This window comes from Orcinus orca, chromosome X (assembly GCF_937001465.1).
Source record: "Orcinus orca chromosome X, mOrcOrc1.1, whole genome shotgun sequence".
Lineage (NCBI taxonomy): Eukaryota > Metazoa > Chordata > Mammalia > Artiodactyla > Delphinidae > Orcinus > Orcinus orca.
The window spans coordinates 61,297,103-61,311,036 of NC_064580.1; the positions used below are offsets into that span (position 1 = coordinate 61,297,103).

Below are 13,934 nucleotides of genomic sequence, written 5' to 3' on the forward strand. Positions count from 1 at the left end.
CACAACCAAGTCTCAAGGATGTCATCGATTTCATGAAATCTGATCGATGCTGGGCCCAAAGACCACTAAGGTCCTTCCGATGAAGAGTCTATGGTTCTCTGTTATCTTCAGGTATTGCGAATTTCAGCACTTCTCTAATAAAATGCAACCTGTGTGGGACTGGGATGAACATCCCCTTTTGGTCACATGGGGCATGAATCAGCTTGCTCTCACATGGGCTATTTCTGTGTGTGTGTGTGTGTGTGTGTGTATGTATATATATATATATATAAAATGTTCCTTAGCTCCTTAGCACTTTGGAAAAAATCATTTGTCCCCCAGAAATTAGCTGGTCACAGCACTAAAAGTCAAAATGCTTTTATTTTAGAACATGTCATTTAACAACATGAAAATAGGGCAGGAGAAAACAGAAACAAAAACTCAAGAGTAAGTTTGGTAAGAATTTAAACATTCAACATCTCAGGAACACACATCTTCAAGTCACTGGCAGCTTGCTCTGTTCCAGCAGTTCTCACTCTTCATTAACAAGTGGGCCCTTTTTTATTATTTAATGTTTCCAGAAGCTCACTGTACAGAACATGAATCTGGGAAAGAGAACAGCAAATAGATTTCTTGAGAGGAAAGGAAATGTGGGAAATCTTCCCGGATCCATGGTGATGGCATGAGAGACCTGAGGCACCACTCTGGGAAGAACATACAGTACTCACCTGGGGAAAAGGGATCCCATGACACTAGGTCTGTTCACCAGAGATAGGCAGAAGAAGGGAGGAAGTACTTAAAACATAAAAGATCCTTTGCTCTTATGTGATACAAAACCTTTTTCTCTATCAAGCCTCTCCTCGTTAGCTAAGGGCCCAGAAGTCTGCTACTCAGAATAGTTCCTGGGCTTCCCTGGTGGTGCAGTGGTTGAGAGTCCGCCTGCCGATGCAGGGGATGCGGGTTCGTGCCCCGTCCGGGAAGATCCCACATGCCGCGGAGCGGCTGGGCCCGTGAGCCATGGCCGCTGAGCCTGCGTGTCCGGAGCCTGTGCTCCGCAACGGGAGAGGCCACAGCAGTGAGAAGCCCGCGTACCGCAAAAAAAAAAAGTTCCTGCAGAAAATGTCTTTTTAAACACTCATTGTTTGCACAGAGGCTGGTCCTTCCCTACGTGCACTGGCATTGACAGGGATGCATCTTTCCAGAGCCCACTCTTGGCATTCTTCTTAATTAGATTCCATTTTCTATTCCTAAGTTTGCCTTGTTCACCATTCTTCCTGGTTTTCACTATAAAAAATTACTGTTTATAGTCCCATAACTCTTGCACTTTTGTGGAACCACTGAGAGGAACAATGGTCAAGATCCTTTCCTAGCCAAGGAAGGTAGGGTTGTGTCCTTAACGAGAGCTATGTAGAACCTCTCTGTCCCTGAGTCATGCCATCCACCCGTAGCCCTCTCCCTCCTCACCTGAGTTTCATAGCTTCTCTTAAGGGAGCCAAGGTGGTCAAGGAAACGCAGTGCCAGGCCACACCACTTTTCACTAGACGTATACTTGTTGCTGCTGTACATAAATATTCCAATATTCCAGGACTTGATCATCAGCCAGAGAATCTCCATTTCTGGGTAGCCTTCCTGAAATCCAAGAACAGTGGGTTTACAGTTATTACTGTCACAATCACTGTAGCCCTGACTCTATGAGGGCTGCATCCCAGTATTATTAAACAATGGGTGCTCTGCTGACACTGAGGAAGGAGCCCGCGGCCCCCACGAGCAATCCTGTGCTCCTGGAGAGTAGGAGGAGACCACCTTGAAGGTCTGTCAGCTGTAGGATGCTCCACAGCAAGACCTCATGAAGTGACATATACACTAAAAAAGCAATGAAGCCCTCTTGCACTGAGTTCTTTCTGAAGCAGGAGAAAAACCTGTATCCTGTTTGGGGCTTCCCTTGTTGCTGTCCTCAGTCGATTATCTCCCCAGTACCTATCTCTAATTTTCAGAGAAGGTTGTGAAGCAGCAGTTTTATTGAATCTCTTAATTTCCTTGACCTGAATCAGTCTGTGTTTGGAATAGAAATTATATTAATCTTTATTTTTTGCATCTGTATAGAGAGATTTATTTTAAGGAACTGGCTCACACAATGTAGGGGCTGGCAAGTTTGAAATCTGTAGGGTAGGCCAGCAGGCTGTAAAATCAGGTAAGACTTGATGTTGTGATCTTGAGTCTGAAATTTGTAGGGCAGGCCAGCAGGCTGGAAACTCAGGCAGAATTTCTGTTAGAATCTTGAGGCAGAATTCCTTCTCCGGGAAACCTCAGATTCCACTTTGAAGGCAAAAACTGATTATGGAGTGTAATCTGTTTTATTGTACTTCAAGTCAACTGATTACAATTTAAAAATGATCTTTAGTGTTGACAGTATCTACCTTGCTATGAACACAGGGCACATTTCTAAGATGGTCCCTTTGTCTTTTAACATGGCTGATCACAAGATTTTGCAATAGCAAAAAGGATTAGTCTAAGGACCTACTTTTGTCGTTCTTGTATAGGAGATGGACCACAGAGGGAGCACTTGTGTGCTCATTCCATGTTAAAGTCCTTCATCTACACAAGAGGTCTCAGGCCCTTGAAGGGGGATATGTGACAGAAGACCTGGGCAGCAGGTTGTTGAGAGTGTCAATGACATTGTCTCAGCTGTCCTTTCACCCATGTGGATCTATAAAAAATTACTATGCATAAAACACTATGAGAATGAGGGTGCTAAGAGTGACAAGACAAAGCTCTCATCCTAAATGATACATAATGCCTCTGGGGAGACAAGGCATCCACGTATAAAGAGGACCACACCAGGAATGTGATTAAGGGCTAGTCAGAGTGACACATGCATTAGGTGCTCCAGCTCAGTCAAACAAATGAGCACTGGGCTGGCACAGTCAGAGGTCTAGTCTCTCTGCTTGAAATGCCAGTCCCCCACCCAATCTTTATCCACTTGGTAAACTTCTACCTTTTCTTCAAATTAACAAACGGAGTTAGTTATTCCTTTCTCTCTGTTGCCACAGCAAGCTTTACATTCCTCTAATACAACTTATATCACATTGTTTTGAAACTGTGTATATATATATCTCCTCCAGGCTGAGCTCCTTGAGTACAGGGAATTTTTCTTCTTCATTTTTGTATCCTCAGAGTCCAACACTGTGCCTGACACATAATAAGGGTCCAACAGATATTTGCTGAATGAATGAATGAACAAATGAATTAATATCCAGTTATTAAAATGCTACCTCCTCATTCAGGCTTTGCCTGACTCTCCACAATTTGTTATCTGTACCACTTTGTTCCTATGGCACTTTGTTCACGGCACCTATTGTCTGTCTCCTTCACTAGGCTGGGAGTTCCTTAAAGGCAGAATGTCATCTACCTTTGCGTATTCACAGCCTGACACATGACCGTGTTGTGATTTTAACTGAATGACTTAACAAATGACTGAACAAATAGACATGATCTTAGAGTAGATGAGCAGGATATCTAGCTATAGAGAGGTTATATGAAATGTCCAGAACAGGCAATTCCAGAGAGACAGCAGATTGGTAGTTGCCAGGGGCTGGGGGAGAGGGGAATGGGGAGTGACTGCTAATGGTTATGGGGTTTCTTTTTGGGGTGATGAAAATGTTCTGGATTTGGATACTGGTGATAGTTGCAGAATTTTGTGAATATACTAAAAACCACTGAATTGTATACCTTAAAATTGTGAACTTTATATACGAATTGTATCTCAACTTAAAAAATATATAGAGAGAAAGAGAAGGGCATTCCATGTGGGCAGAACAGAATCAATAAAGACTCAGATTGTGCTTGAGACTAAGCACGTCTCAGGGGAACTAACAGTCATTTGGCCCAAGCAGACAACTGATATAGGGAAATTAATGGGAAACAGGACTGGAAATGTAGGATGGGGCTACCTAAGCACTTCCTAGATGCTTTTCCTTAGAACATTAGTGTCATGAAAAATGTTAACAGATGGTGTATAAAAATAGGGTTCTTTAGTCAAATACATTTTGGAAATGCTGCATTCTATATACAACCTCTTGGAGAGTTTTAATGCACATTAGTTCATTAAAAGTTTTAGGAACTTTTACAGTGAAGAAACCATGTAACTTTGTTTAATCCAGAGTATGTAGATCATTTACTAACATCTTGTGGAATGTAATTTGTGAAACATCGGGCTGGAGTGTTAAGGGTTTTGCATAACAGGCCACAGATTTTGGGACTTATTCTGCTGGCAATGAGAAGTTACTGAAACTTTTTGAGAAGGAAAGTTATATGATGAAACTGGAGTTTTAATAAGATTGAAATGCCAGTGGTGTTTAGAACAGACGTGAGTGTGAGAAAACACATACAGCGAGAACTGTTTAAATGGACTTGTTAAGAGATGAAGAATGAAGTGGATGAGGGTCAGAAATAGTGACAATGGAAATGGAAAGATGTAAGAAACACTCTAAAGGAAGAATCAGTAGAACTTGGTAACTGATTTGATATGGGGAATGGAAGATAGGTCAATTAAAAATGGCTCTGAAGTACATAGTTTGAATGGCTGAGAGAATGCTGATACCACTGAAAGAAGAAATTGGAAGGAAATGTTTCTGGGGATAAAGGATCAAAATAATGTTAACTTCTATTTTAATCATGTTGAGATTGAGGTAACTTTGGCGATATCATGTGGGCTGTTGCAGATATGGACTGGAACTCAGGTAATAGTTGAAAAATATCAATCCACTTAAAGGACAGAGTATAGAATATGGAGAAGGAAAGAGTAGAGAATATTGGAAATGTTCATAGTTGGGTGGCAAGAGGGAAAAGATAAAACAGAAGAGTGATGAGAACATAAAGGACAAAAGAAAAGACAATTTCAATAAGGAGGCAGTGGTCAATAATGAAGGCCAGGGTAAAGAAAGAGGCCATCAAATTTGTCTAGGAGGTGGTAATTAGTGGAGTACTGTGTGGCTAGCAGTCCAGAGAGTGACGGAAAGAGTGGCTCAAGATGAGGACAGACAGGTACGCAGGACCTTGTAGGCCATGTTTAGGATTTTGGTTTTTAAGAGCAATGAGAAACTACTGAAGAAGATTAAGCAAGGTCACATATATTCTAAAATTTAAAAGATCACTCTGGTTGCTGGATGGAGAAATGAAGAAAGCAAGAGATGCAAGAAGACCAGCTAAAAGGTTCCTGCAGTAGCTGAGGTAAGAGATGATAACCTGAACTAGGTTGGTGATGGTGGAAGATGGGGAAAAGTAAATGAATATACGATATTTAGGAGGCAGAATTGACAGGACTTAGTGATAGATTAGAAATGGGAGTGAGGGAGGAACTGAGGATGACTCCGAGATGTTTGGCTTAGGCAACTGGAGGAATGATGGTGCCATTCAATGAGTTAGGGAACTGGAGGAGTTTTATTTTCATTTGCGTTAGCTACTCTCATGTCCAGCACTGCTCAGGAGAATCACTCATCTTCAGCGAAGAAATGCAACCATGCAGCTACTCACCCCAGTGCAACATAGGCTTGCCTGTGGTAACATACAAATCAATGCCAGCAAGTAGAGATGTTTGCGCTTATGATTTTCTGGGGCTCATATTTGAAGCCAGTTTTCTCTGCCTTCAACATCTTAATAAACATGGCAGTCATATAACAGTCTAACAAAACTGTACGTGTTTTGGAACACAAATGCTGTCTTTTTAGGCTCTCTTCAGGGTTACTGAAGTGAATATTGTGTACATCAGCTTTACTGAGATATAATTCACATACCATACAATTTACCTACTTAAAAGTGTACAGGGCTTCCCTGGTGGCGCAGTGGTTGAGAGTCTGCCTGCCAATGCAGGGGATGCAGGTTTGAGCCCTGGTAAGGGAGGATCCCACATGCCGCGGAGCAACTATGCCCGTGAGCCACAACTACTGAGCCTGCGCGTCTGGAGCCTGTGCTCTGCAACAGGAGAGGCTGCGATAGTGAGAGGCCCGTGCACCGCGATGAAGAGCGGCCCCTGCTTGCCACAACTAGAGAAAGCCCTTGCACAGAAACAAAGACCCAACACAGCCAAAAATAAAAATAAATAAATAAATAAATTTGGAAAAAAAAAGCATCCAAACCATGAAAGTTGCTAAAAAAAAAAAAGTGTACAATTCAATGGCTTTTAGTACATTCACAGAGTTCTGCCACTGTCACCACAGTCAATTGTAGAATATTTTCATCCCCCTAAAAGGAAACCCCCATGCCCATTTGCAGTCACTCCCCATCTCCCCAAATAACCCCCATCTCTGTCTTTTATAGATTGGCCTATTCTGGACATTTCAGATAAATGTCCAGAGTCACACAGTATGTAGTCCTTTATGACCGGAATCTTTCACTTAGCATAATGTTTTCAAGGTCCATCCATGTTGTAGCATGTGTCAATACTTCATTCTTTGTTATGGCCAATTAATATTCCACTGTATGGAAATACCACGTTTTGTTTATCCATTCATCAGTTGATAGACATCTGGGTTGCTCCCACTTTGGGCTGCTATGAACATCTGTGTACAAGTCTTTGTTTGGCATTTGTTTTCATTTCTTATGGGTATATACCTAGAAGTGAAATTGCTGGGTCATATGGTAACTTCACGTTTAACTTTCTAAGGAACTTAGCCAGACTGTTTTCCAAAGCAGCTGTACCACTGTACAGTAACATGGTGTATGAGGGCACCAATTTCTCCACATCCTTGTCAATACTTGTTATTATCTGTCTTTTTGACTACAGTCATCTTAGTGGGTGCCAAGTGGTAGATCATTGTGTTTCGATTTGCCTATCTCTGATGACTAATGATGTCAAGAATCTTTCCATATGCTTACTGGTCATTTGAATATTTTCTTTGGAGAACTGTCTACTCAGATCTTTGCCCATTAAAAAAAATTAGTTGTCTTTATATTATCAAGTTGTAAGAGCTCTTTATAGATTCTAAGTACAAGTTCTTTAACAAATATATGATTTCCAACATTTACTGCCATTCTGTGGGTTATCTTTTCACTTCTTTGTTGGTCCTTCACAGAAAAGTTTTAATTTTGCTGATATCTAATTAATTGATTTTTTATTTTATTGCTTGTGCTCTTGGTGTCATATCTAAGAAAACACTGTCTAACCCAAGGTTACAAAGATTTAAGCCTATACTTCTAAAAGTCTTATTATTTTAGCTTATGTATAATTATAGTTTTATAATTTTAGCTCTTTCATTTAGGTCTTTGATCCATTTCGAGATAGGGGTCCAAACTTCATTCTTTTCCATGTGGCTACACACTTGTCCCAGAACCATTGTTAGAAAGACTACATTTTCACATTGAATAGTCTTCACAATCTGGTCAAAAATCAACTGACCATAAAGGTGAGGGTTTGTTTCCGGACTCTTAATTCTATTTCACTGATCTCTATGTCTATCCTTATGTCAGTACCACACTGTCTTGATTACTATAGCTTTGTGGTAAGTTTTTTTTGGCGGTACACGGGCCTCTCACTGCCGCGGCCTCCCCTGTTGCGGAGCGCAGGCTCCAGACGCGCAGGCCCAGCAGCCATGGCTCACGGGCCCAGCTGCTCCGCAGCATGTGGGATCCTCCCTGACTGGGGCACGAACCCTGTCCCCTGCATCGGCAGGCAGACTCCCAACCACCGCACCACCAGGGAAGCCCTGTGGTAAGTTTTGAAATAGACAATGCAACAATAAAAGTTTTAATTACTTCATATAATTTTATGTGTTTCAAAGAAGCTAAGAGAAGTAAAGAATGAAAGTATATATTTATAATTTGTTATATTAACTTTCTTTCTTTCTTTTTTTTTTTTTGCAGTACGCGGGCCTCTCACCGTTGTGGCCTCTCCCGTTGCGGAGCACAGGCTCCGGACGCGCAGGCCCAGCAGCCATGGCTCACGGGCCCAGCCGCTCTGCGGCATGTGGGATCCTCCCGGACCAGGGCATGAACCCGTGTCCCCTGCATCGGCAGGCGGACTCTCAACCACTGCGCCACCAGGGAAGCCCCTATATTAACTTTCTTATTTACCATTTCTGGTTCTTTTCGTTTCTCCCCATGGCTCAGAGTTATTCTCTAGTGTCATTCCTTATTCCCAAACTGGCTCCCACCTTCCTTCTTTGTGCTGTTATTTTTATATTACATTTTATACGATAAAAGCCCAACAAACAATTGTATGTTTTATACATTTGCTTTTTAAATAATACAAGAGAAGAAAGGAAAAGAAGTATGCATTTATACTGTTGTATAATTACCTAATTACCAATGCTTTTTGTTTCACTTGCTATCAACCTAAAGAACTTCCTTTAATATTTCTTGCAGGCAGGTCAGCTAGCAAGAAATTCTCAGTTTTTCTTTATTTGTTAATATCTTCATTTTTGTGAGATAATTTTGCTGATTATAGGATTCCTGGTTAGCTGTTACTTTTTTCCTATCATTCTGAATATGCCACTGCCTTCTGGTCCCCACTGTTTCTGGTGAGAAGTCAACAGTCACTCTCTTTGGGGTTCCTTTTTTTGGTAACCATTTTTAAAAATTGAAGTGTAGTTAATTTACAATGTTGTGTTAGTTTCAGATGTACAGCAAAGTGATTCAGATTCTTTTACATTATAAGTTATTACAAGATATTGAATACAGTAAGTCCCCTACATACGAATGAGTTCCATTCCGAGAGTGTGTTCCTAAGTCCAACAAAGTTAACCTAGGTACTCAACTAACACAATCAGCTACATAGTACTGTACTATTATAGGTTTATAATACTTTTCACACAAAATAATACATAAAAAACAAACAAAATAAAGAAAACATTTTTAATCTTACAGTACGGTACCTTGAAAAGTACAGCAGTACAGTACAACAGCTGGCATACAGGGATTGGCATCGAGTGAACAGGCAAGAAGAGTTACCGACTGGAGGAGGGAGAGGAGGTGGGAGACGGCAGAGCTGAAGGATCATCAGCAGTAGGAGACGGAGGGCAAGCTGCAATTTCACTCACGCCTTACATGATTGGACATGCAAATCCACATTTGCATCTTTGAAAGTTTGCAACTTGGAGGTTTGTATGTAGGGGACTTACTGTATAGTTCCCTGTGCTATACAGCAGGTCCTTGTTTATCTATTTCATACCTAGTAGTGTGTATTTGTTAATCCCAAGCTCCTAATTTATCTCCCCCCATCCTCCGCTATCCACTTTGGTAACCATAAGTTTGTTTTCTAGGTCTGTGAGTCTATCTCTGTTTTGTAAATAAGTTCATTTGTATCATTTTTTTAGATTCTACATATAAGTGATAACATTTGTCTTTCTCTATCTGACTTACTTCACTTAATATGATAATCTCTAGGTCCATCCATGTTGCTGCAAATGGCATTATTTCATTTTTTCTTATAGCTGAGTAATATTCCACTGAGTGTGTATATGTATGCAAATATCACACACACACACACACACACACACACACACACACACACACACACCATATCTTCTTTATCCATTCATCTGTTGTTGAACATTTGGGTTGCTTCCATTTCTTGGCTATTGTAAATAGTGCTGCTATGAATACTGGGGTGCATGTATCTTTTAAAATTAGAATTTTCTCCAGATATATGCCTGGGAGTACGATTGGTGGATGATATGGTAACTCTTAGTTTTTTAAGGAACCCCCATACTGTTTTCCATAGTGGCTGCACCAATGTACATTCCCACCAACAGTGTAGGAGGATTCCATTTTCTCCATAGCTTCTCCTGTATTTATTATTTGTAGACTTTTTAATGATGGCCATTCTGACTGCTGTGAGTTGATACCCTGTTGCAGTTTTGATTTGAACTTTTTCCAATATTTAGTGATGTTGAGCATCTTTTCTTTTTTTTTTTTTGCTTAATAAATATTTTGAATGATTTAATGCATGAATATGGAGGAATGAATATACAAGAAAGTAAACATGACATTTTAGTAAAGAAAAACGTGAAGAGACTGAAAAGAAAAACACACTAAAATAGCTATAAGTAGAATATACTACCCTACTGAAAGACAATGATTTTTATATTAATAGAAAAAAGTTCACATCTGTTGTTTCCAAGACATGGCTCTTCAGACAAAATTGGAAAAGTAGTGCTATCCCATGCCATGAAAATCAACAAAAAAGAGAAAACATTAACTGGGAGAAAAGAATGTTACCTTTTTTCTTTTTCTTTTTATACAGCAGGTTCTCATTACTCATCAATTTTATACTCATCAGAGTATACATGTCAATCCCAATCTCCCAATTCATCACACCACCACCCCCAAACCCCCACGGCTTTCCCCCCTTGGTGTCCATACGTTTGTTCTCTACATCTGTGTCTCAATTTCTGCCCTGAAAACCAGTTCATCTGTACCATTATTCTAGGTTCCACATATATGCGTTAATATACGGTATTTGTTTTCCTCTTTCTGACTTACTTCACTCTGTATGACAGTCTCTAGATCCATCCACGTCTCAAAAAATGACCCAATTTCGTTCCTTTTTATGGCTGAGTAATATTCCATTGTATATATGTACCATATCTTCCTTATCCATTCGTCTGAGGATGGGCATTTAGGTTGCTTCATGAACTGGCTATTGTAAATAGTGCTGCAATGAACAGTGGGGTGCATGTGTCTTTTTGAATTGTGGTTTTCTCTGAGTATATGCCCAGTAGTGGGATTGCTGGATCATATGGTATTTCTATTTTTAGTTTTGTAAGGAACCTCCATACTGTTCTCCATAGTGGCTGTATCAGTTTACATTCCCACCAACAGTGCAAGAGGGTTCCCTTTTCTCCACACCCTCTTCAGCATTTGTTGTTTGTAGATTTTCTAATGAAGCCCATTCTAACTGGTGTGAGGTGATACCTCATTGCAGGTTTGATTTGCATTTCTCTAATAATTAGTGATGTTGAGCAACTTTTCATGTGCTTCTTGGGCATCTGTATGTCTTGGAGAAATGTCTATTTAGGTCTTCGACCCATTTTTGGATTGGGTTGTTTGTTTTTTTAATATCAAGCTGCATGAGCTGTTTATATATTTTGGAGATTAATCCTTTGTACATTGATTCGTTTGCAAATATTTTCTCCCCTTCTGATGGTTGTCTTTTCGTCTTGTTTATGGTTTCCTTGGCTGTGCAAAAGCTTTTAAGTTTCATTAGGACCCATTTGTTTATTTTTGTTTTTATTTCCATTACTCTAGGAGGTGGGTCAAAAAAGATCTTGCTGTGATTTATGTCATGGAGTGTTCTGCCTATGTTTTCCTCTAAGAGTTTTATAGAGTCTGGTCTTACATTTAGGTCTCTAATCCATTTTGAGTTTATTTTTGTGTATGGTGTTAGGGAGTATTCTATTTTCATTCTTTTACATGTAGCTGCCCAGTTTTCCCAGCACCACTTACTGAAGAGACTGTCTTTTCTCCATTGTATATCCTTGCCTCCTTTGTCATAGATTAGTTGACCATAGGAGCGTGGGTTTATCACTGGGCTTTCTATCCTGTTCCATTGATCTGTATTTCTGTTTTTATGGCAGTAACATATTGTCTTTTGATTACTGTGGCTTTGTAGTATACTCTGAAGTCAGGGAGTCTGATTCCTCCAGCTCCAGTTTTTTTCCCTCAAGACTTCTTTGGCTATTCGGGGTCTTCTGTGTTACCATACAAATTGTGAAATTTTTTGTTCTAGTTCTGTGAGAAATGCCAGTGGTAGTTTGATAGGGATTGCACTGAATCTGTAGATTGCTTTGGGTAGTACAGTCATTTTCACAATATTGATTCTTCCAATTGAAGAACATGGTATATCTCTCCATCTGTTGGTATCGTCTTTAATTTCTTTCAACAGTGTCTTACAGTTTTCTGCATACAGGTTTTTTGTCTCCCTAGGTAGGTTCATTCCTAGGTATATTATTCTTTTTGTTGCAATGGTAAATGGGAGTGTTTCCTTAATTTCTCTTTCAGATATTTCATCATTAGTGTATAGGAATGCAAAAGATTTCTGTGCATTAATTTTGTATCCTGCAACTTCACCAAATTCATTGATTAACTCTAGTCGTTTTCTGGTGGCATCTTTAGGATTCTCTAAGTATAGTATCATGTCATCTACAAACAGTGACAGTTTCACTACTTCTTTTCCAATTTGTATTCATTTCTTTTTCTTCTCTGATTGCAGAGGCTAGGACTTCCAAAACTATGTTGAATAATAGCGATGAGAGTGGACATCCTTGTCTTGTTCCTGAGCTTAGAGGAATGGTTTCAGTTTTTCACCACTGAGAATGATGTTTGCTGTGGGTTTGCCGTATATGGCCTTTATTATGTTGAGGTAGGTTCCCTCTATGCCCACTTTGTGGAGAGTTTTTATCACAAATGAGTGAATTTCATCCAAAGCTTTTTCTGCATCTACTGAGATGATCATATGGTTTTTATTCTTCAGTTTGTTAATATGGTGTATCACACTGATTGCTTTGCATACACTGAAGAATCCTTGCATCCCTGGGATAAATCGCACTTGATCATGGTGTATGATCCTTTCAATATGTTGTTGGATTCTGTTTGCTAGTATTTTGTTGAGGTTTTTTGAATCTATATTAATCAGTGATATTGGACTGTAATTTTATTTTTTAGTAGTATTTTTGTATGGTTTTGGTATCAGGGTGATTGTGGCCTCATAGAAGGACTTTGGGAGTGTTCCTTCCTCTGCAATTGTTTGGAAGAGTTCGAGAAGGAAGGGTGTTAGCTCTTCTCTAAATGTTTGACAGAATTCGCCTGTGAAGCCATCTGGTCCTGGACTTTTGTTTGTTGGAAGATTTTTTTTTTTTTGCGGTACGCGGGCCTCTCACTGTTGAGGCCTCTCCCATTGCGGAGCACAGGCTCCGGATGCGCAGGCTCAGTGGCCATGGCTCACAGGCCTAGCCGCTCTGTGGCATGTGGGATCTTTTCAGACTGGTGCACGAACCTGTGTCCCCTGCATCGGCAAGCGGACTCTCAAATACTGCACCACCAGGGAAGCCCTGTTGGAAGATTTTTAATCACAGTTTCAATTTCATTACTTGTGATTGGTCTGTTCATATTTTCTATTTCTTCCTGTTTCAGTCTCAGCAGGTTGTGCATTTCTAAGAATTTGTCCATTTCTTCCAGGTTGTCCATCTTATTGGCATAGAGTTGCTTGTAGTAGTCTCTTAGGATGCTTTGTATTTCTGCGGTGTCTGTTGTAACTTCTCCTTCTTCATTTCTAATTTTATTGATTTGAGTCCTCTCCCTCTTTTTCTTGATGAGTCTGGCTAACGGTTTATCAATTTTGTTTATCTTCCCAAAAAAATTGTTTTCTTTGTTTCTATGTCATTTATTTCTGCTCTGATCTTTATGATTTCTTTCCTTCTGCTAACTTTGGGTTTTCTTTGTTCTTCCTTCTCTAGTTCCTTTAGGTGTAAGGTTAGATTATTTATTTGAGATTTTTCTTGTTTCTTGAGGTAGGCTTGTATAGCTATAAACTTCCCTCTTAGAACTGCTTTTGCTGCATCCCATAGATTTTGGATTGTCGTCTATTCATTGTCATTTGTCTCTAAGTATTTCTTGATTTCCCCTTTGATTTCTTCAGTGATCTCTTGGTTATTTAGTAAAGTAGTGTTTAGCCTCCATGTGTTTGTGTTTTTTACATTTTTTCCCCCTATAATTCATTTCTAATCTCATAGCGCTGTGGTCAGAAAAGATGCTTGATATGATTTCAATTTTCTTAAAATTACTGAGGCTTGATTTGTGACCCAGGATGTGATCTATCCTGGAGAATGTTCCGTGCACACTTGAGAAGAAATTGTAATCTGCTGTTTTTGGATGGAGTGTCATATAAATATCAATTAAATCTATCTGGTCTATCGTGTCATTTAAAGCTTGTGTTTCCTTATTTATTTTCATTTTGGATGATC

The 13,934-nt window shown here is 39.7% G+C and overlaps 1 protein-coding gene across 1 annotated transcript in view; it reads right to left on the bottom strand.

The window, feature by feature from the left end:
* Positions 1-341: 341 nt before the first annotated feature.
* Positions 342-13,934, bottom strand: part of TEX11 (testis expressed 11) — a 345,012-nt gene continuing 331,419 nt past the window's right edge. The window contains exons 29-30 of the mRNA XM_012535167.3: positions 1,444-1,608; positions 342-584 (exon numbers count right to left, since the gene is read on the bottom strand). Of these exons, the coding sequence (XP_012390621.2) occupies positions 522-584; positions 1,444-1,608 (228 nt within the window). The 3' untranslated portion in view covers positions 342-521. The remainder of the gene's footprint in view (positions 585-1,443; positions 1,609-13,934) is intronic.